This window comes from Oryctolagus cuniculus, chromosome 7 (genome assembly GCF_964237555.1).
Source record: "Oryctolagus cuniculus chromosome 7, mOryCun1.1, whole genome shotgun sequence".
Classification (NCBI taxonomy): Eukaryota; Metazoa; Chordata; class Mammalia; order Lagomorpha; family Leporidae; genus Oryctolagus; species Oryctolagus cuniculus.
Genome location: NC_091438.1, coordinates 118,658,450 through 118,679,737, shown reverse-complemented (window position 1 = coordinate 118,679,737; position 21,288 = coordinate 118,658,450). Strand labels below are relative to the sequence as shown.

The following is a 21,288-nucleotide window of genomic DNA, read 5'->3' as shown; positions in this document are numbered from 1 at the left end:
TGGTCTCACCAGGACCAGTGAGGCACTACAGAACTCCCACCCATCAAGACCTTCACTCCTTGGGGCTTGCATTGTGGCGTAGCGGGTAAAGCCACCGCCTGCAGTGCCAGCATCCCATATGAGCACTGATTGGAGTCCCAGCTGCTCCACTTCTGATCCAACTCTCTGCTATGGCCTGGGAAAGCAGCAGAAGATGGCCCAAGTCCTTGGGCCCCTGCACTTGTGTGGGAGACATGGAAGAAGCTCCTGAGGCTCTTGGCTTCGGATCGGCTCAGCTCCAGCCATTGTGGCCATTTGGGGAGTGAACCAGCGGATAGAAGACTTCAATTCCTCTCTCTCTCTCTCTGCCTCTGCCTCTCTCTAGCTCTGCCTCTCAAATAAATAAATAAATCTTAAGAAAAAAAGAGACCTTCATTCTAGCTCAACCCCACTCGCACACCTGCCAGACACACAGCCGACAGTCGCCCAACAACAACCCAGACCCGGTGGAGCCCATCCAGAGCCCCAGGAGGGGACGAGCGGCCAGCCTTGCTGTGCCCTTGCCCCTTTCGGCCCCAGTGCTTACATCTATGAAACAAGAGCAAGGAACGTGCACCACCACCTGCGAGGCCAACACACACCCTCTCCTCCAAGAGCTCACAACGGAGCTGCGGAGAGGAACTGGCCGCATAAAATCCCATTAAGGATGCAGCTCCTCCTCCTCTCTCACAAATCCCAGGAGACCAGACTCCGCAGGGAAGAAATCCAGGAAAACAAGGAACCCAGGAGGCCAAGCAGCTGGAAACCCCTTTGAACCAGGGCTGACCTAACAGAATCTCACACGCAGCTGGTGCCTAGGGAGGAGCAGGGTTCAGGACATGGCATCCACAGGTGCCGGCCACTAGCTGGGCCCTGGGGGCATCCCAGCAATCACACCCACAAGGAAAAGGGGAGAAGACAGAGCAGTGGGAGGAAAACTTACAGCAGCCTCACACCTGCCCAAGGCCCAGGGACCACTCACTGCCCTGGAGACAAGGTCCCTCCAGAAGGAAGGAGGGCTTGGCCGGGTCCCTCCCTCCCTGTCCCCTGCCCCTCGTGCAGTGGGAAGCTCTCCGGCCAGCACGGTGAGAGATCTGCCCTTCCTCTGCAGGTGAGGCCTGCAAACATTCGCCCACAGGGTAAAGGAGCCAGGCCAGGCTGTGTCCTGCTCCTCTCCGGGCTGCGTGCCTGGAAGATCCCAGGACGACAAACAAGCTCAATGGAAGCATGGACCTGCCAGGCACCAACCACAGACACTGCCATGGGGGTCTGCCCTACTTAAAGCTGCTGCCCCCCAAATTGAAGGAGGATTCTGGCTCACTCTTAAAATCCTCCTAAAAAAAGCAGTCCCTCTCGGTGATTTAAAAAAAAAACAAAACAGGATTCCATTTGCACGAGGTGGTGTTTCAAGAAGGTGGCTACCGCCTGCGTGAGAGTGAACCTGTGGGCACACCCCTCTGCCCACACCTCCCCTCTTTGTGCCAGGGGACGTGCCCACACCACGAGCCTCCTGGAACCCAGCTCCCTCTCCTGCACCCACCGCGCCTGGCCAGCCCCCATGAACACGGCACTCGAGCCATCCACACTGTTGTTTTGGAATGTGCCAGTAATTCGAGTGGCAGGAACAGCAAGCTTTAAGCTCAGCAGAGAAACCAGCTGGAGAGGCAGCCTCATGAAATAATGAAATGCCAAACCAACCCCTACATCTTCCCCAGTCTCTCAGGTCACCTACCAGATTAGAAGGCCTGTTGCTACGGCAACCATATCTCGCAAGTGCCGGCTGAACTTCCCTATAATTTTTAACCCTTTAACTAGCTAGGGGAGGGTGGCGAGCAGATGAACCAAATCTCGAAGAGTCGGCCTGCTCTGGCTGCACTTCTACCAACAAAGCCAAGAAAGAAGTGAAACACGGTGGGGGAGGGGCAGGAGGGGTGGGGACAGTCCACTGTTGGGCCAGCAGACAGTGACAGGCAACTGGCTGCACACACATCCATTCTCCCTTCCACCAGCGGCCCACAAAACCGCCACCCGGGCCACTGCACGCCAAACTTTTCACACCTGTGGTGACTGCAGGGCACCGGAGTGAAAGGCCAGGGACTCCACAAAAGGCAGGATCAGACTCTGCCTGCCCTCCCGGCCAGGCGCCGCACGATGCGCTGGGCCCTTGTGCGGGAAGCAGAAGGCGGCCGGCAGCTAGGCGAAGGGGACAGATGGCCACGCGAGCACTGGCACTTTCCAGTTGTCTGATAGGCGCCTGCTGCCAAACGGGCCCCCCCACCTCCTCGCAGCCAGCTCCCGCCCCAAACACAGCTCTTGGGAACGGCGCCGGCCAAGCGGGCGCGGGAGCTTGCGGGCACCGCTTCTCACTTCCAGCCATGCCTGCAAGTCTCATGCAGGCCATGTCCACGCCACCTGCCAGCCTCACGCTCTGTGCAGGTCAGAGGGAAGCCCCCAGTCCTACCTGCTTGGTGTTCAGACACCACAGCCCATGGGGGTCTTCTAGGAACCTCAGACCTGACCAAAGCCTTCACAAAACCCCACTGGGTAGAAGAGGCCAGCCGCAGCCTCCCCATCACTGGCTGGAGGGAACGGGGCTGGTAGGGGAGCAGGTGCTCCTGCCCAGCCAGGACCATGCAGCTTCCCCCAAGGAAGAAAAGGTCCTTGGGAAGGGGAGAGGGGCTGAGAAAGACTGACCCACCCACCCCCGCCCCATGTGAGATGAGAGGAAGGCAAACTGGGTAGGAGAGAAGGAAGAAAGGCAAAAGGCAGCCGGGCTGTCCAGGACCCTGACTGCAGGCCGTGAGATGGGCTGGGGAAGCTGCCCACCTCTGCCGGGAGCCCCTGCGCTGTGCACAGACCCACAGCCCCACTCCCACAGGAAGCTCGGGACACCTGAAGCTGGGCGGGCAATGCCTCCATCTTTTCAGGACAGTGGGAGAGACAGAAGGTGCTGGCACAATTAATGCAGAAAATGGAGACAAGCGGACTCTGCGCGTCCCTGCCACCTCATGCTGCTGCTCCCCAGCCAGTGGGGACACCTCCACCCCTCCCCTATGCAGAAGGCACACCTGGGGGAAACTGAGTCCAGCAGATTAAAGTCCTAAGTCCAGCAGTGCTGGGTAACTAACCAGATGGACTGCAACAGGCAGATCACCCAGCCCTTTCTCCAACAGAAGGGTCAGCTGGGTTAAATAATGGGGGCTACAGAGAGGCATGCGGTAGGAGCAAGAGAGGGAGAAAGGGGCTTCCAGTGGGAGTTTTAGGACTGGCCAGTGTATTACCCATGAAATACCCACAGAGGCAGTGGGAGCAGCCCCTTAGGGGAGGACTCTTCCAAGGCATAGCAGGTAGGTGACCAGCGTCTGCTCCCAGGGCACCTGACATACCACCCAGTGTCCAGTGTAGGGCTGTAGCTCCAACATCGTATAAAAAGGAATGCACTGGTTCATTTTAACCCACCGGATGGGCAGACTGCCACCAAGCGTAGCCATTGTTTGATCTCTTTCCATCCCAATCGTTTGGTTCATTCAACAAATCCTCACTGGCCACTTACTAGGCACCAGGTACACACAAAAATAAGACTAACACACCTGGCTGTCCTCAAGGAGTGCCTCCCCTGGCAACGGCACTCTGGCAGCTCTCATCTCTGCCCTGCAGGCGGGGACCTCAGTGCGGACGCCCAGGGGACCCTGGGGTTTTCCCTAAGTGTCTCAGCTTGGCAGAGGGTGGAATCGCAGGGTTTCTGTGCAAATCCTGGAGCCTGTGGACCGCCTGACCCACTGAAAGCCTCATGGGCACTTCCACAGCCCCTAATCTCAAAGACCATGCACCTTACTCCAGGGCACGGTGAGCTGCGGGCAGCAGGGACAGAAGCAAGGAGTCTGGCTTCGAGCTGTGAGGCAGGGGGAGAGGTGGTGACTGACCTCCCGCTGCCCTTGCGGCCTTGGCTTCTCCTGCTGACCTCTCAAGATAGCAGGCTGGACGTCACTAGGTGGCCGGTGGCCGCCTGGCTGGAGGCGGTGCAGAGGGAGGAAGGCAGGCAGGGCAGGCATCCCGATGCGTCCCCACCTACGCACTCCGCGCACGCGGAGTTCTGCCCACAGCGCTGAGTAATAATAGAAGTCACATTGAAGGAAGGTTGGGGATTAAGCTAAACCTCACTTAAGAGGCAGAGATGTTGGCACCTGGGAGCAGGAACTGGCCCGGGAACGCAGTTAATACCTATTCGGTGCAAAGCCGAGCGGATCACCCCAGCTCCCGGCTCGCCAGCATCTTCCACCCCAGCGACACTTCCCCCTCTGGCAGACACTTGGAAAGAGCCGGGCCAAGAACTGGGGGCTGCGGGTCACCTGCAGAAGCCCCAATTTCAGAAAAACACACGCAAGCCAGAAGCCTGAGAGGCACCTTCCAGGACAGAACAGGGTTCCGGTCACCAGAAGCCACTGCTGGAGCGGGGGCATCCTAGGCAGGACACGGCCGTGGGGTCTGAGCTGCAATGGCGGTCACGGGGAGAAGCCTTCCCAGGTGGTGGGGGTGACACCCGGGATGCAGACGTCCACAACAGAACTGGGCTGCTCTGAGGTGGCGAGCTCCCCAGCACCGGAGACAGCACGGCGGCCGGGAGACTCTCGTGGTCAGAAGGGACTTTAAAGGTTGCCAATGAGTAGGATACAAATGAGGAAAAATACAAAGGGGAGCATTCAGGGCTTGGTGTTTTAAAATAGCCTCACCTTAGCCGGCGCCGCGGCTCACTAGGCTAATCCTCCGCCTTGCGACACCGGCACACCGGGTTCTAGTCCCGGTCGGGGCGCCGGATTCTGTCCCGGTTGCCCCTCTTCCAGGCCAGCTCTCTGCTGTGGCCAGGGAGTGCAGTGGAGGATGGCCCAAGTGCTTGGGCCCTGCACCCCATGGGAGACCAGGGTAAGTACCTGGCTCCTGCCATCAGATCAGTGCAGTGCGCCAGCCGCAGTGCGCCGGCCACGGTGGCCATTGGAGGGTGAACCAACAGCACCCTCTCTCTCTCTCTCACTGTCCACTCTGCCTGTCCAAAAAAAAAAATCATAAAAAGCCTCACCTTTTAAAAAAAAAAAAGTAGTCCGGGACACCGGAGGAGGACATGGAAAAGCTCATGCCCGGTCCTGACGCCCGAGAGTACGTTTCACACACACCAGTGCCCTGGCATCCTCCATCCGAGTCAGACTCAGACTCCGCCCACCCTTCTCCTAGCTGCAGAGGTCACTGTGTTGTTGTGGCAAAAGTTGCGACTGAAACGCTGGGTAAGTAAGAAAAGCTCCATTATGTAAAAACTCAAATATTCCAGGTGCTTCCGTGGAGCGGGGGATCGGAAGGTAGGTCTTACAGAGCTGACCCTGTACAAGAAGCAGGGCAGGTCGGGGTCATCTTAGGCAGACACGCCGCCACCCTGGCTCCCACACCAGCATCACCTCATCAGGAGGGGTGGATCGCAGATCCCTGAGCACCAGGGAGTCCAACCTGCCACCGCTGGGTGCCAGTGTGACCCCGAGTACCTCCTAATGCTAGCTCCTGCAAAGTTCCATTCACTTGCTGAACTCTTGAGACCTGGACAGTGCTCGGCACACCACACACACTCAAGGAATAATTCCAGCGGCCAGCGTCCTGGCGTAGCACGTAAAGCCATTGCCTTGGGATGCTGGCATCTCATATGGGCGCTGGTTTGTGTCCCAGCAGCCCCATGTCTGATCCAGCTCCCTGCTAATGGCCTGGGGAAAGCGGCAGAAGATGGCCCCAGCGTTTGGGCCTCTGCTACCCAAGTGGGAGACCTGGAAGAAACTCCCAGCTCCTGGCTTCAGCCACTGCAGCCACCTGGGGACTGAACCAGCGGATGGAAGATATTTCTCTATCTCTCTCTATCCCTCTCTAACTCTTTCAAATAAATAAATAAATCGTAAATAAAAGAAAAACGCTTGCAGAAAGAGTGGATATTAAAAACAAGCAAACCAGGTGCCTTTTTGCTCTGTGTTAAAATCAATTACATAACTTCTCCCTAGCTCATTCACCTATCTCCTTGCGTTCGGCTCAAAATATTCCACTAATATTATTCTGCACTCCCTGAGTCCACAGCAGGATAAAAGAGACGTCTGGGAGCTCAGGAGAAAAGCTACAGCACGGGAATGTAGAAGCCTCGGTTTGAGTCCCACAGAGGCAGGGGTTTTGTGCTCGGTTCCCTGCTTCACGTGGGTATCACACTGGCACCAGGGGGCACTCACCACGAATCACGAAGGAGCCAGCAAACAGAACTGAGCCGTCTCGGCCGTCGCTTCTCTCTGCAAGCCGTCCTTCGCGACAGTGCTGGGGGCTCAGGGCTCCCCGGCTGGCTCTAAGGTTAAGTCAGTCATCCAGGTAAACTCCTGGGAGGGAGTGAATGGCTCTGATGATTTCAAGCCACCATGCACCACCCCTGGGTGTTTCCACAAGGGAGGAAGCTAGGAGGCAGTGTGGTGTTACAGGGAAAACACAGGCTCCCGAGCCCAGCTCTGCCTGGACACGTGACCTTGGAGAAGTCACTGAGCCTCCCTGAGCCTCAACGTCCTCATGTGCAAAGTCGGAGGCCATGCCTGGCCCCCTTCCCAGGTTCAACCTGGACTGTGCGGTGATGCATGCAAAAGCACCTTGTGGGAGGGGGTGGTGCAGACCAAGCCCCACAAACCCTCAGCAGAGGGACCTGCTTACAATTACTTCTGCCCTCTACAGACGGCGCCGATTCAGCACGAGGGATTATCAAGACCAGTTCACAGAACAACCGTACGCAAAAGTCCACACTCCCGAGCTTGGCCTGTCCTGACCAGAGAGACACATACTCTTCTATGATGCAATTCACCTCCAGCCTTTTGCTCCCTTCTCAAGATGACGAGTCTACAGCAGAGAAGGGGGAAACATCTGAAAAAAGTCAACACCCCGAAAAGGAGACAGGGGCCCTTCCGGAGCTGCGATGCAACCCCCTCTCACGGCGGGTGTGTGGCCAGGAGGGAAACGCTGTGCTCTTTCAAGCAAGGCCCTCCCAGGCTGAACAGGGACTAGGCAGGGCCTCGTGGATACCCGCACTCCCAGGCGGCAGCAGCACAGCCGCCCTCTCCTCCCGCCCACAGGGAGCTCCCTGCTAATGCTCCTGGGAAGCAGTAGAGAATGGCCCAAGAGCCTGGGGTCCCTGCCACGCATGAGCAGATTCTGAAGAAGCTCCAGGCTCCTGGCTTTGGCCTGGCCCAGACCTGGCTGTTGTGGCCATCTGGGGAGTGAACCAGCAGACGGAGGATCTGTCTCTCCTCCTCTCTCTGTAACTCTGTCTTTCAAATAAATAAAAAAATATATATTTTTTAAAACAACAAAAACAATGAGGGAGTTCTCCCAGAAGGAGACCAGGAATACAATTTATAGAGCTCAGGAAAAGAGGGGTGCAAGACCTGGCCAAGGTTTCTAAGGGTATCTCAGGGCAAAGGCAAAATTCATCCTCGTCTCCACCTCCACGGTAAGGACAAGTGTAGGAGAAGGAAAACACACACAGCCAAGAAACAAGCCTCCCGCTCTCACCACTCATCTGCTCCCTAACTCAGACCAGGAGCCCCCGGAGAGCTCCCAGGCTGCCGCCCTGGCCCTTCCCAGACCCAAGCATGCCTTCAATGCAGAGCGAAGCTTCTCGGACCCAACATGTGGTCCCAATGCAGTTCCCCCAGGGTCTCCCCCGCCTCAACAGTCCTCTCTTCTCCCCCAGAACAGCCTGGCAGGGTGGGGGCCGCCCAGGGTTGCTCTGGGGAACAGCTAACGCAGCAGACAAGAGAGAGAGGGGCATCTGGGCCACTAACGGTGGCAGCCCCCTTGGTGAGGACCCCACCAGGTGGAAGGGCACCCTGCTCCCCAGAGGTGGCCCTCCACAGGGGCAGGCTCCTCTAAGCCAGGAAGGAAGTCACTCACGTGGGAAGGGGCACCCAGTGGGGTATCCCCCACCATATATACTCCCGGCCTGGACAGCTGCAGGAAACAGGGCTCTCAAACCTGACTCTTCGTAGACCAGGTAGTTGGTTTTATTTATTTAAGTTCTAGTTTATCCTCTTAAGCTGTCCAAACATTTGTCCGCGTGTCTCTGCCACGCGCCAGCTGCCCTGGGGGTTAGTTCTGCTCTCCCCCAGATCACAGGGCTGCTGTGCACGTCCACGGCTGTGTGGGGGCGGGACGGACGAGCGTGGTCCCAGTGGCTCGCACAGCATGCGGCTGCTCGCTCACACTGTGTGTGCACTCAGGGGTCTTGCAAAGCGGGGTGTCATCCTCCTGAGTCTGAATACACCACCACCTGGAGGGCATTTCCAGAAAGGAGAACCCAGGCCCTAGAAAGTCCACCTAGCAGGCCGGCGCCGCGGCTCACTAGGCTAATCCTCCGCCTAGCGGCGCCAGCACACCAGGTTCTAGTCCCGGTCGGGGCGCCGGATTCTGTCCCAGTTGCCCCTCTTCCAGGCCAGCCCTCTGCTATGGCCCGGGAGTGCAGTGGAGGATGGCCCAGGTGCTTGGGCCCTGCACCCCATGGGAGACCAGGAAAAGCACCTGGCTCATGGCTCCTGCCATCGGATCAGCGCGGTGCACCGGCCGCAGCGCGCCGGCCGCAGCGGCCATTGGAGGGTGAACCAACGGCAAAGGAAGACCTTTCTCTCTGTCTCTCTCTCTCACTGTCCACTCTGCCTGTCAAAAAAAAAAAAAAAAAAAAAAAAAGTCCACCTAGCACAGCACCCTGCCCGGCCCGGGTGCTGTCTGCTGAGTCATCTCTCGGTTTCCATGTGTCATGGCCATGTGAAATTTTTAACTCAGACCTGCAAACCTCTTAACTGCACAGGGCCTTGTTTTGCAGATCAAGGAAATGGGGACAAGTAGTCCCTCTCCTTACTGGCCAGCTCAAAGGGGTAGGACCTTACAGGCTTCGGCAATGGGGCAGACAAGCATTTCTTCCCCCGGAGGAAAAGCACTCAGCACAATTCAGAGAAAGGTAGCACCGCTTTGCTCCCCAATCAGCAATCTGATGCCACAAGGCCAGATACAGATGAGAGAGGCACCCAGATTTTCCCTTCGTTCACACTCCATTTCCCCACCACCACCACTAACCACTGTCTTCTCGGCCGCCTCCAAGAAATGACCTCTTAGAAACCAAGACGTTGCGCCGCAGCACATTAAGCCACCACTTTGGACAGTTGCATCCCATATCTGAGTGCCAAGTTGAGTCCTGGCTGCTCCAGCTCTCTGCTGAAGCACCTGGGAAGCAGCTGGTGGTGGACCAAGTATGTGGGTCCCTGACACCCCAGAGGGAGACCCAGATGGAGTTCCTGGCTCCTGGCTGTGGCCTGGCCAAGCTCCAGCTGCTATGGGCACCTGGGGAGTGAACCAGTGGATGGAAGATTCTCTCTCTCTCTTCTATCATTCTGCCTTTCAAACAAACAACAAATATTTAAATAGAAATAAAAACCAAGAAACTGAGGCTAGTGTCTTTGCTCAGTGATTAAGAACTATTTGGAACATCCACATCCCCTGCCCGAGTCCTGACTGGAGACCTGGATGCACTTCCAATCCAGGTTCCTGGGAATGCGTATTCTGGGAGGCGGCGGGCTGGGTCCCTGCCACCCCCAGGAGACCGGGATTGAATTCCCAGCTCCCCAGCTTTGGCCTGGCTTAGCCCTGGCTATTGTGGACATCTGGGAAGTGAACAAGCGGATGGGAGACTGTCTCTCAAATAAAAATTAAAAGAAAAGACAAAGAAACCTTCAAACTGACAAAAGCATCCAAAGTTGTATCTTTTTTTTTCCCTCCCAAAGTTATATTATAGGAAAAATATGTAGGGAGAGGTTTTTTTTTTGTTTGTTTTTTTTTTTTTTTTTGGTAGACTTTTCTTAACTAGATCTAAAGTGCAATTTACCTAAAATTTCATAACTCTTCAGGAGCTGGGAGGTGTGGATCAAGCTAGGGACACCTGTTCCCTAGAGGATGGCCAGGCCACCTTCCCAGCTACCAGAGGCAAGCTCAGGGCTCAGGAAGACTGGGGGCTGGCCCCTAATTCACAGAAGAACTTCCTTGCAGATAAGCCTGATACGAGAAAACACTGGGGCAGCAAAGAGAACGCTCTAGGGCCAGTCCATCACGTCCATTTCTACATAAAGCTTTATTGGGACACAGCCGAAACCATTCACTTCTGTACTATCAGCGGTTCATCTTGGGCGACAGTGGCAGGGCCAAGCAGCTGAAAAACAGACCACTCAGCCGATAAAAGGCCTAAAATATTTACCACCTGGCCCTTTACAGAGAACCTTTGCTGGACGCCACGCAAGTCAAACACGCTCAGTGTAGTTAACGCAAAGCAAGGCGGGAGGTTCCTTGAAACGAAACACCAGGGGCTGAAGCCACCACCTGCAGCACCGGCATCCCATACGAGCGCCAGTCCCAGCTGCTCCTCTTCTGAGGCAGCTCCCTGCTAACGCTCCTGGGAAGGCAGTGGAGGATGACCCAAGTGCTTGGGCCCCTGCGGCCCACATGGGAGACCCAGAAGGACTTCCAGGATCCTGGCTTTGGCCTGGCACAGCCCCAGCCATTGTGGCCATTCGGGGAAGTGAACCAGCAGATGGAAGACCGATCTCTCTCTCTCTGTCTCTCCCTGTCTATCGTTCAAATCAATCAATCTTTAACACAAAAACAAAAACAAAAATACCAACAAAGGAGAGGAGTAAAATCAAAATTAAGTCCCACACACAACAATGCTTGGGTCAGGTTTAACATCAGAAATGTGAAAAACGGGGGTGGAAGGCAGAGGACATGGGAGGGTCTGCGCAAACTCGTGTCTGGAAGAACAGACTATTTTAAGCCCTTTACAAATACCCCTGCCCCGCACCCCAAAGCACATGTGCTAATGACAAATCCCGCCTCTCCCTGGCCCGGCAGATGGTCACCCCTCCTCCCAGCAGCCACGGCGAACTTGGCAGGACCAAACCCTAGCAGCCTCTCTTTCCCAGTTGTCAGCTTTCCTGGTTCTCACACAACCCTGCCCCCAGGAGTCCAAATTAGTGAGGTTTGTGCTAAATGTTAACACACCAGACCTCTCCCAAAAAGAGCCGGGGAATATGAGGCTGTGTGCGGACGGGAAGGACACGGGCCCCCATGGATTCAGGAGGCAGGACGGGGGCTGCAAGGAGGATGGAACACATTTCCTCCACTTCTAACACAAGACAAAGGCACCCACGAGCTTCCCTTGCACCAGGAGGGCGTGCGGCCCCGCCAGGTGAGCGCTAATTAGCTGGCGCCCTGACAGAAGCCCCATTGTGCCGCCGTGAGGCACCGGCGCAGCCAGGGCAGCGCTGCCAACGTCAGACGGGTCTTGGCAGCCCCAGATACAGGAGGGCGAGGGCGTGCTCTGTCGTGCCGCCGCAGGGCTCCCTGAAGCGAAGGAATGCACGCTCGTGTGCGGCAGATGCTGGTGATAAGGCACGCCTAGGGACAGGTGCTCTCCAATCCAGCTCCGGGCGGTGTTCAGCCTAAGACACCACTTGAGACACCCACATCCTGCATCAGGACGCACAGGCTCAGTTCCAACTCCACGTCTGACTCCAGCATCTTGCTGCTGCTGCTGCTGCTGCTGCTGCTGACCTGGGAGGCAGCAGGTGACAGCTCAGCTAACTGGGTCCCTGCCACCCATGTGGGAGACCCGGATGGAGTCCTGGGCTCCTGGCTTCAGCCTGGCCCAGCCCCAGCTGCTGCAGGCATTTGCAGAGTGAACTAGCACATGGGAGATCTATCTATCTCTGCCTTTCAAATACGCTAAGTAAAATTTTTAATTTAAATTGATTTTTAATTTAAAAAGAAGTAACCAAAATGCCAATAATAGTAACTTCTATTTGAGAAGCTCAGGGAGGGAAACAACTGGCAAGCAACACGAGCCTGCCTGGAGCTACTGAGTGGCCCGTGAGAGGAAGCAGCAGGTGGGTATGCGGGTGGGCAGGTGCTCTCCCACTCAACTGACAGAACAGGCTGGGAAGAGGCCTGCCACCATGACAGCAGTGACTCAGGGTGCTCCCTTATCTGTGGCAAGCAAGCAATCACCTATCACCTTCGGCTGGGGCATGAACCATCGCCCCTCACCTGGACACCAGGCAGCTCCTGGGCCTGCCAGCAGCTGCCAGCCCTCCACCCTGCTCCCCAGCTCCCACACTCCTCCGGACCAGACCTTGTTTGAAACCCAGTGGGCTGCACAACTGGCTGTAGGAGCACTGGCTCCGGCCCTGGTTCACGCACTTCCTAGCTGTGTGACTGCTCTCTGCCTCAGTTTCCCCATCTGAGAAACGAACCACAGTTCTACTCTCAGGGAGTCACTCATGTGGATTAAACGAGTTAGAAAACAGAGTACTTAGGATGCTGCACAAAGTCAGAGCTATGCATGTGAGCATCAGTAGGGACCCAGGACACCCTGGGGGGGGGGGGGCGTACTGCCTCCAGAAAGTCTTCCTTCACTCTCTCAGAGGGTTAACTGCTCTCCCTGGAGCTCCAACTGCTGCTGGCACCTCTGACGGCATTTGCAGCTTGCTTTGTACTCGAGGCTATTTATATCATTGTTGCCTACACGATCATCGTGAAGGCAAGGTACTAACTATATCCACTCCGGTATCCTGCACGGCGGGCAGTCACAGGAAACCGTTTCCCAAGTCGTCCCCTGTTCTGGAGAGACGGAGCCACCTGTCCCTCCTCTCAGCATGACGCCCTCGGGTGAAAGCCCTGACACGCGGCGAATCTGATGCTTCACCGCCCCAAGCAGGGGCAACCAGCCCAGAGCTCACTGCCGCCGAATCACCCCTCGCTGCGATGGAAGACAGCAGGTAAAGCACGGGCCGCACCCCCGTGCAAACTGACAGCGCCGTCAGGGCCGGATTCCGACGGAGAGGGTGCGGCGTGCGCTCTGCCTGGCCCTCAAGACCCCTGCGCCCGGCATCAGAGTGACTGGCTGTGATTCTCTACTCCAGCTCTCTGCCACACAGACCTTGGCAGGCAAGGCTGACCGCACAGGTGGGTTCCTGCGACCTATGTAGGAAACCCGGATGGAGTCCCTGGTTCCTAGCTCCAGCTACTGTGGGCACTGGGGAGTGAACTGACAAACGGAAGCTCTCTGTGTCTGCCTCTTGAGAGGAAAAAAAAGAAAAGGAAAGGAAAGGAAAAGAAGATCCGAATGCACATAAAAGCACAGGACGGGGTCTGGAAGGGCGCGGGCACCTGGTGGCAGGAAGAGGACTTACTGAGGGACAGAGGATTCTCTTTCTTTTCTGTTTTATATACCTCCAAATTTTGGCAATGTTCAGCACAAAACCTACTTGGATATCACTTGTATAATTAAAAATAAACAGCTTAGTAAGAAGAATCATGGTAAACTCACCTTCTGCAAAAGGTGTGGAAACTACTTAGACTTAATTCCAGTGAGATTCTGGAGATTTTCCATTTTCCTGGACCAAAAGCTGGGTCTCAGCTTGGCTTTGGTTTCAGGCAGACCTGGCTTCCAGGCTCACTAGTGTCGCCGCCCTTCTGTGGGCAACGGCACGGCCCCGCCAGCAACCCTCTCCGGGCCTCGGAGTCCCGGTGCTGGGAAGGGAACCACACACAGCATGACCGATCACACATGGAGGGCTGGGCTCCCCCTTTGCTGCCAGAGCCTCAGCTGGTGTTCAAGGGTTAATTCTATTCTGCATCTATGAGTTAAAGTCTTTCCCCAAAGCGATCTACTTGGGCAAAAGAAGGGGGGGAAGATGCCACCAACCCCTGTTGTGCATCCACCCCCACTCGCGCAACCCCCTTCTGAGAACACGGAGCCATCACTCAGAAGTCAGGCAATAAAACAGGAGACAGAAACCTTCTTGCAAACAAGGTCCCCGATGCCCTATTGTCTCTGAAGTCCAATCTGCGCTCTCACACAAGGTTTCAGGGATAGAAAAAGCATTCAGATAAATGGGTCTCCATGACTGAGCTCTTACCCAGGCAAAAACCTCTAAATCTAAATCAATTAATACGTCCCAAGTCCCCACAGAGGCTGCTGCCCCCCCGCTTGAGCCGAGCGTCGAACAGTGAGTGGAGAGGGACGGGGGCCAGGCTGGCCACACGAGGCAGCACAGCCACCGACACGAGGCCCCTGTCTGACTTCCCTGGTACGGGCACCTGGGCCGAGGCTGTTCTAGGAAGGTGCAGCCTGTTAGTACCTTGGCCAGGGACAACACTGGGAAGCAAAACTCGGCTCACTGCTAGGCAATGTGCTGGCAACTCTGACGGGCTTCGGCTTCTCAAGTGTGCTCCGTGTACCGCAGGACCCAAGCATCCCACACCCGAGCACCGCGGCACGTTCATGGGCGCGTGCACTATGCCAAGGGGATGTTCATCACAGGGCTGTTTACCGCAGGAGAGAACTGGAAATGACCTTAATGGGAGACGTCTCAACGGGAAAACTGGAAACAGCGACACGGCACCCAGTCTCAAAAGGATGCAGAACATTTAACCATGCGTCAGGACCCGCGGGAGCCCTTCACCAAAACAGGTGCCCGGTGAGGGACGCAGAGAAGGTCCGAGTGATGGAGAAGGGGCTTGTTCTTGCACTGGCGCCTGCACCCACGGTCTCCCTCATCTCGGGGAAGAACCGGGCACCGACCCGGAACCCGTGCAGCTCCCTGCCCAGCACTTCTCAACCAGTGTGGTCATTCTGGAGTCAGTGTCCTTGACGCCGTTCGGCCACCTCGCCCCGACCCCTCCACTTGTGAGATGTGCAGCGCATCCCAGGGCGCTAACAGCTATTAGCTGAGCTGTCCTGTGTTAGAGACAACGCTCTGGGGCCGGCGCTGTGGTGTAGTGAGCTGGGCCTCTGCCTGCAGCACCGGCATCCCATATGGGCGCCGGTTCGTGTCCTGGCTGCTCCTCTTCTGATCCAGCTCTCTGCTATGGCCTGGGAGGACAGCAGAAGATGGCCCAAGTCCTTGTGCCCCTGCACCCGTATGGGAGACCTGGAAGAAGCTCCTGGCTCCAGGCTCCAGATCAGCACAGCTCCAGCCGTTGCGGCCATTTGGGGCGTGAGCCAGCAGATGAAAGACCTATCTCTCTCAGTCTTTTCCTCTATCTGTAACTCTGCCTCTCAAATAAATAAAAATTTAAAAAAAAAAAAAAAAAAAAAAAGGCAATGCTCTGGCCCACATTTCCCACGAAGATCTGACGGTGGCCCCCTTGGCTGAGACGTGTCTGAACCTCTCACTGAAGAGCTGGGAAATGCCGACAGACGACAAAGCCCCCTGGGGGTGGCAGGACCTCCCGGGGACCCTCACAGCCCACTGACCAGGGACTCATCTCCCTATCCTGCCTCCTATGTGGCGGTACCCTGAGCTGTGCTCCCTCACTGGCAAAACCCCTGGGGGCGGAGGCAGAAAGCTCGGAAGGCAGCATTCTGTGCCCCAGGCCCCTTGAACATGCAGAGGGCTCCACTTCTCTGTTTTATTATTTGGGCTCCCACGTGAGAAAGGCTCCTTCATAAAAGGAGAGAAAAAGCCAGACCCTCCTCTGTGGGTCCTCCTCACCAGTACAACTGTCTTTCTTTAAATCTGCATTTCCCGTGGAGGGGAAGGTCCTCTCAAGTCGGGGGGGACCAGGCCCAGCTTCCTGGAAGAGACGAAGGTTTGAGTCGCATGGGACTGGCGCCGGGGATGAACCAGGGAGGCCTGCCTGTGGGCAGGACAGCAGGGAGCCGGGGTGACCATCGCTGGGGAGATGAGAGCGACGGTGCAGCTGGGTGGACAGATGAAAAGGCATCCTGAAAACCAAGGTCACGAAGATCCACGCAGAGGCTGACAGCAAGAAATCGGCCGGCGTTTGAAGAGTTATGTGATCAAAAGAGAAAGCCACGAGTTAGGCGACTACGGCACGGGGCTTCTTTGTCTGCATGCGCAGAGAAGACTCGGGAAGTAGCTCCACAGTCATCTGTTCTCACGGGCTGCCTGCACGAGGGCAGGCGCAGAATTCAAGGTTCAACTTGAATGAGGACTTCAAACTCAACCACCAGCTCAAGCCTGGGGTAGGAAGACGTCCAGAGGGGATCAGATGCTCAGACCTGCCACGCGGTCTGCAAATTCCGCCCCGTCCTTGTGGCCCCAGTGGGAATCCCAGCGATGGCACACACGCGTGTGCGCGCGCACACACACACACACACACACAGCATCCCGGGCATGCCACTTCTTGGTCTCTGTTTAGTCCACCAACTCTCAGAACTGCCACAATCCATGGGGGTCCCCTGCGGGGTGGAAAGCCACCCCTGGGGTGGCCCAAGAGAAACGAATGCATGGAGGAGTCAGGGTGAAGAGCGGGGTGTCCCCACAATTTGCCTGCCCCCCCTTACACCACGCCCCGATCCCCGTCCAGCAGCCCTCCCTCCATCAGACACCACGCAGGTCCCCGAGCAGCTGGCTCTGCCAGAGACAGGCACATGGCTTCCATGTGCTTCACCAGTGACATGGAGCCAACACTCACTTATCTGGAAATCCAAACCACCAGGAAACTCACACAACATTGCTGGCCAGCCTCCAGCCTGGGGTGTGCTACGGACGCCCGTGGCCCATCTTTGCACGTATATGCTATTCAACTGATAATGGCTGACAAGAACGCAAACAACTGAGCCTGCATCGGCAGGCAGGGAGTCGCGGTGACCGACTTGCCGCGTCCGACACGAGCGAGGGAGGGACACGGGAGCGTGCGCCAGGCGTCGGCCATCTGTCTCGCACACCATGACCAGCCTTCAGACAGGATTTTCACCCTTAGCCTCATCGTACACTGGATGTGTGACTCTGCAAAGTCACTCGGGCCACCTGCCTTTTCATCAACAAAACGGGATAAGTCCCGTCTGTCACACCCCCAGGACCGCTGGAGGGTATGGGAGACCACTGTCGACAGTGTCCGGGGCTGGGGATCATTCTATCTAAGGGATTACAGTCCTCCTCCCCAGGAGTGGCCCTGCAGCTCCACCCGACCCTGAAGGGGCTTCCGAATCCACAGAGGACATGCACACGCATGCCGGCTGTGAATGCGGGCAGCTCTCAGTGCTGCGCGGTTGGTTCCATACCGAACCTGGGGGCGGGCGCGGAGCCGCGCTCGCCGTCCCCCGTCATGCGGCATAAAGGGATCCCTGTGTCTTCAGTGGCTCCTCCCAATGGCACCTGGCATCGTGCCAAGGCACACGTGGCCCAGACACACAAGCGTTAAATGCCACGGGGCCAGTCGCCTCCCTCCCGTGACGGTGGGCTGGGGGAAGAGCAGCGACACTGCCGCCAGGAGGTCACCCAAGGGGACGGGCTGAAGGCCCCGGGGCAGGGTCTCCAGGCGTCCCCAGAGCTGCAGCCACTTGTTCCACAGCATCACTTCCAGAGCCACAGGGGTCACCCTGCGGGCAAACACTGCCGGAATTCCCTGGACAGGAGTCGAATGCCCCTGCAAGACCAAGCTATTCAGAGTCAAGAACAGGCGGAGTGGGTTAACACAACAGCACTGAGACCACTGCACTGCCGGCGACACAGACACGGCCCGGCCGGGGGGAAGACACACGCGTCAGCACGCTTCATCTTGAACAGCTGGCGTGCTCTGCAAGGCCATCTCAAGCACGCCTTATCTTTAGGACACACCCCGGAGAGCCTGGCGCAGTTTCCTGGGATGTGACACAGGAGCGTGGGAGCTGCACTGTGACACACCCACCGTGTGTGGCTCGGGTGCTCCATGCTCCACGCCACTTCCACGCTCACAAAGAGAAGCTAAAGTCGCCTGCAGGACTGATGAGAGGACCGCGTGTAATAATTGCTACTATCGACAGATAAGGCACAATAATGAAAATGACTACTGTTTACAAGGGCAGAGTGAGAGCCAGTGCCATGCTGGGCACTCTGCCCACATTTTATCTAATCCTGCCCAAGCCCCACAGCCTCCCGGCCTCCAAAAGGGGACAGGAAGGTTGGGGGGGAGGGGAGTGGGGAGGATGATGACTGCCTTAAGATTGAACAGGGGGGAGGCAGGGAGGCGGGTGCTGTGGCATAGCAGGTAAAGCCGCCGCCTGCAGTGCCGGCATCCCATGTGGGCACCAGTTTATGTGCCGGCTGCTCCACTTCCGATCCAGCTTTCTGCGACAGCCTGGGAAAGCTGTAGAAGATGGCCCGGTCCTTGGGCCCCTGCACCTGTGTGGGAGACCCGGAAGAAACTCCTGGCTCCTGGCTTCTGATCAGCGCAGCTCTGGCCATTACGGCCGATTGGGGAGTGAACCAATGGATGGAAAACCGCTCTCTCTCTGTATAACTCTGACTTTCAAATAAATAAATAAATCTCTCTTAAAAAAAAAAAAAAAAAAAAAAGACTGAACAGAACAGTGGGGCTGGCGCTGTGGTACAGTGGGTGAAAGCCATGGCCTGAGGCACCAGCATCCTATAAGGGCACAGTCCACATTCCAGCTGCTCCACTTCCTATCCAGTTCCCTGCTAATGTGCCAGGGAAAGTAGCAGAGGATGGCCCAAGTGCTTGGGGTCCTGCACCCCCGTGGGAGACCCAGATGAGGCTCCTGGCTCCTGGCTTCGACCTAGCCCAGTCCTGGCTATTGTGGCCGTTTGGGGAGTGAACCACTGGATGGAGGATACCGCACTCTCCTTCTCTGTAACTTTTTTTTTTTTTTTTTTTTGACAGGCAGAGTGGACAGTGAGAAAGAGAGACAGAGAAAGGTCTTCCTTTTGCCATTGGTTCACCCTCCAATGGCCGCTGCGGCCGGCGCACCGCGCTGATCTGAAGCCAGGAACCAGGTGCTCCTCCTGGTCTCCCATGGGGTGCAGGGCCCAAGCACTTGGGCCATCCTCCACCGCACTCCCGGGCCACAGCAGAGAGCTGGCCTGGAAGAGGGGCAACCGGGACAGAATCCGGTGCCCCAACAGGGACTAGAACCTGATGTGCCAGCGCCGCTAGGCGGAGGATTAGCCTATTGAGCCGCGGCGCCAGCCTCTGTAACTCTTTCAAATAAATAAATACATCTTCAAACAAACAAAAAAACAAAGATGAATCATGTTCCCACCTGTAGCCATCACCTGGTGAGGGAGACTGGGGCTGCTCCCCTCCCACAAAGCACAGCAGAGAGCAAGGGCTATCCACAAACCTCCCCTTGGTTCACGATGCGGGTCACAATCATTTTACAGGGAAGTGAGGCAGGGCGAACAGACCAATTTGCTTAACTCAATAGTTAATGATCATCTCCCAGCAAGAGTCAGGCAAGGCAGTGACCCTGTGGCTGCGCCTGTGCGTGGTCTCTGGAGCCTGACTCTTGCAGCTTCAAGGAGGGGTCCACCATGCTGAGAGACAGACGGCTCCACTTCTCTGTGGCTTGGTTTTCCAACCGCAAAATGGGATGATACCTGCTTCCCAGGGTCAGTTATCGGCACTCAGAACAGGGGCTGGCAGACACCAAGAGCCCATCTGACGTCAGCCACGTCACGGTCACTGCCACAGTCCTCCAAGACAGAGATCTGCACCTGCTTCCCCTCTGCCTCTCTTCCTCACCCTGGGTGGCCTGGGGCAGTACCCCTTGCAGGAAGCCTCTGCAGACCCTGAAGCAGCCCGCGGGCGCCCTCTCCAGGGTCCTTTCAGATTTGGCCTGTGCTCCCTCCCAGCACTCGGTTAGTGCACCTGCCCTTCTAGGCAACAGTCAACACCACCCCTGCTCCCCTCTGCACCCCCTTGAGACCGCGCCTCTGGCACGACTCCAGAGACTGGAAACCCACCCACTACGGGCTCCCGACTTTCCTCCGCCCGCCATCCTTCTCCGAGGGTTCAGCAGTGGCGGGCATGGTGCCGAGCATCACACCCCTGAATCCTGACCTCTTTTTTTTTTTTTTTTTTTTTTTTTTTGACAGGCAGAGTGGACAGTGAGAGAGAGAGACAGAGAGAAAGGTCTTCCTTTTCCATTGGTTCACCCCCCAATGGCCGCTGCGGCCGGCGCACCACGCTGATCCGAAGGCAGGAGCCAGGTGCTTCTCCTGGTCTCTCATGCGGGTGCAGGGCCCAAGGACTTGGGCCATCCTCCACTGCACTCCCGGGCCACAGCAGAGAGTTGGACTGGAAGAGGAGCAACCAGGACAGAATCCGGCTCCCCAACCGGGACTAGAACCCGGTGTGCTGGCGCTGCAGGCGGAGGATTAGCCTATTGAGCCATGGCACCGGCCCCAGACTTCTCTTTCACTGATGGGTACACTGAGGCCCAGGCCACACAGCCGGAGACCAGCCAAGCCAGGAAGGTGGCAAAGGCTACTCCAGTAGACCTTACTGCCTGCGATTCTCTCTTCCCTGTCCTCCCTCTCCATCCCTGGGCAGGGGCACGATTTTGCACGTGTTAGCCGTCCTGCACGTAACTTCCCTGTGACTGGCAAGAATTCCCAGCGAACCCCAGACAGCCCTCGCAGCATCACCAGCACTCACACACTGTCACCTGACAGCCTCACTTCCACCTTCTTTCCTCTTCCCCTCCAGGGCCCCCAGAACCTACAGGGGAAGTTGGTTGCTAATGGCAACAGCCACGGGAGCCAGGTGAGACCTAGTAGCCTGCCACTGAGGGCCGAAGGGAAATTTTCTGCAGCCTCTGGGGCCCCTTCCCGTCAGCCAGGGCGGCCTCTTCCTGGCCTGGGACTTGGTCTCCTCTTCTATAAAAAGCAGGTACCACCCTTCGCAATGCTGCCTACAGAGCTCAGAAGCGCGAAGGGAATCCAGCCGGTCTGGGCCTCTCGGGGTGCCCTGGATGGATTCCGGCAGTCAGCAAAGGGCTCTTTTACAAACCCAGGACTGGAGGTGGGCATTGTGGTGCACGTGACGCTGCCTCTCAGGTCACCCACAACCCACACTGGAGGCCTGCTTCCAATCCAGCTTCCTGCTCACGCACCCTGGGAGGCGACAGGTGATGGCTCACGTGCCTGGGCCCCTGCCACCCGTGTGGGAGACCCAGATGGAGCTCTGGTCTCCCGGCTTCCATGTGGCATTTGGGGATGAGCCAGTGGATGGAATATTAGGGGCGTTGAAGGGTTGGGGGATGGGGACACTCTGTCTTTTAAGCATACATGAAAAATAATAATAATAAAAAAAAACCCACAGGAATGTCTCCCAAGATGTCAACACGTAGCTCAGCAGCCACCCCCACCCCCACCCTTCCCCACGCACTCCTAGGGTTGGCCACAGGGTAGAGTGGGGCCTGAGCCG

General features: G+C 56.9%; 1 protein-coding gene across 5 annotated transcripts in view; it reads right to left on the bottom strand.

Moving 5' to 3' along the window:
- The window catches only part of SSBP3 (single stranded DNA binding protein 3), a 148,483-nt gene that overhangs the window by 101,383 nt on the left and 25,812 nt on the right, over positions 1-21,288 (bottom strand). For 2 of the 5 annotated variants that reach the window (XM_070078460.1, XM_070078461.1), the window contains exon 1: positions 3,942-4,085. The exons of the other annotated variants lie outside the window; for them this stretch is intronic. In XM_070078460.1, the coding sequence (XP_069934561.1) occupies positions 3,942-4,070 (129 nt within the window). In that variant the 5' untranslated portion in view covers positions 4,071-4,085. Of the gene's footprint in view, positions 1-3,941; positions 4,086-21,288 lie in introns of those variants that run through there. 5 annotated transcript variants of the gene reach the window in all.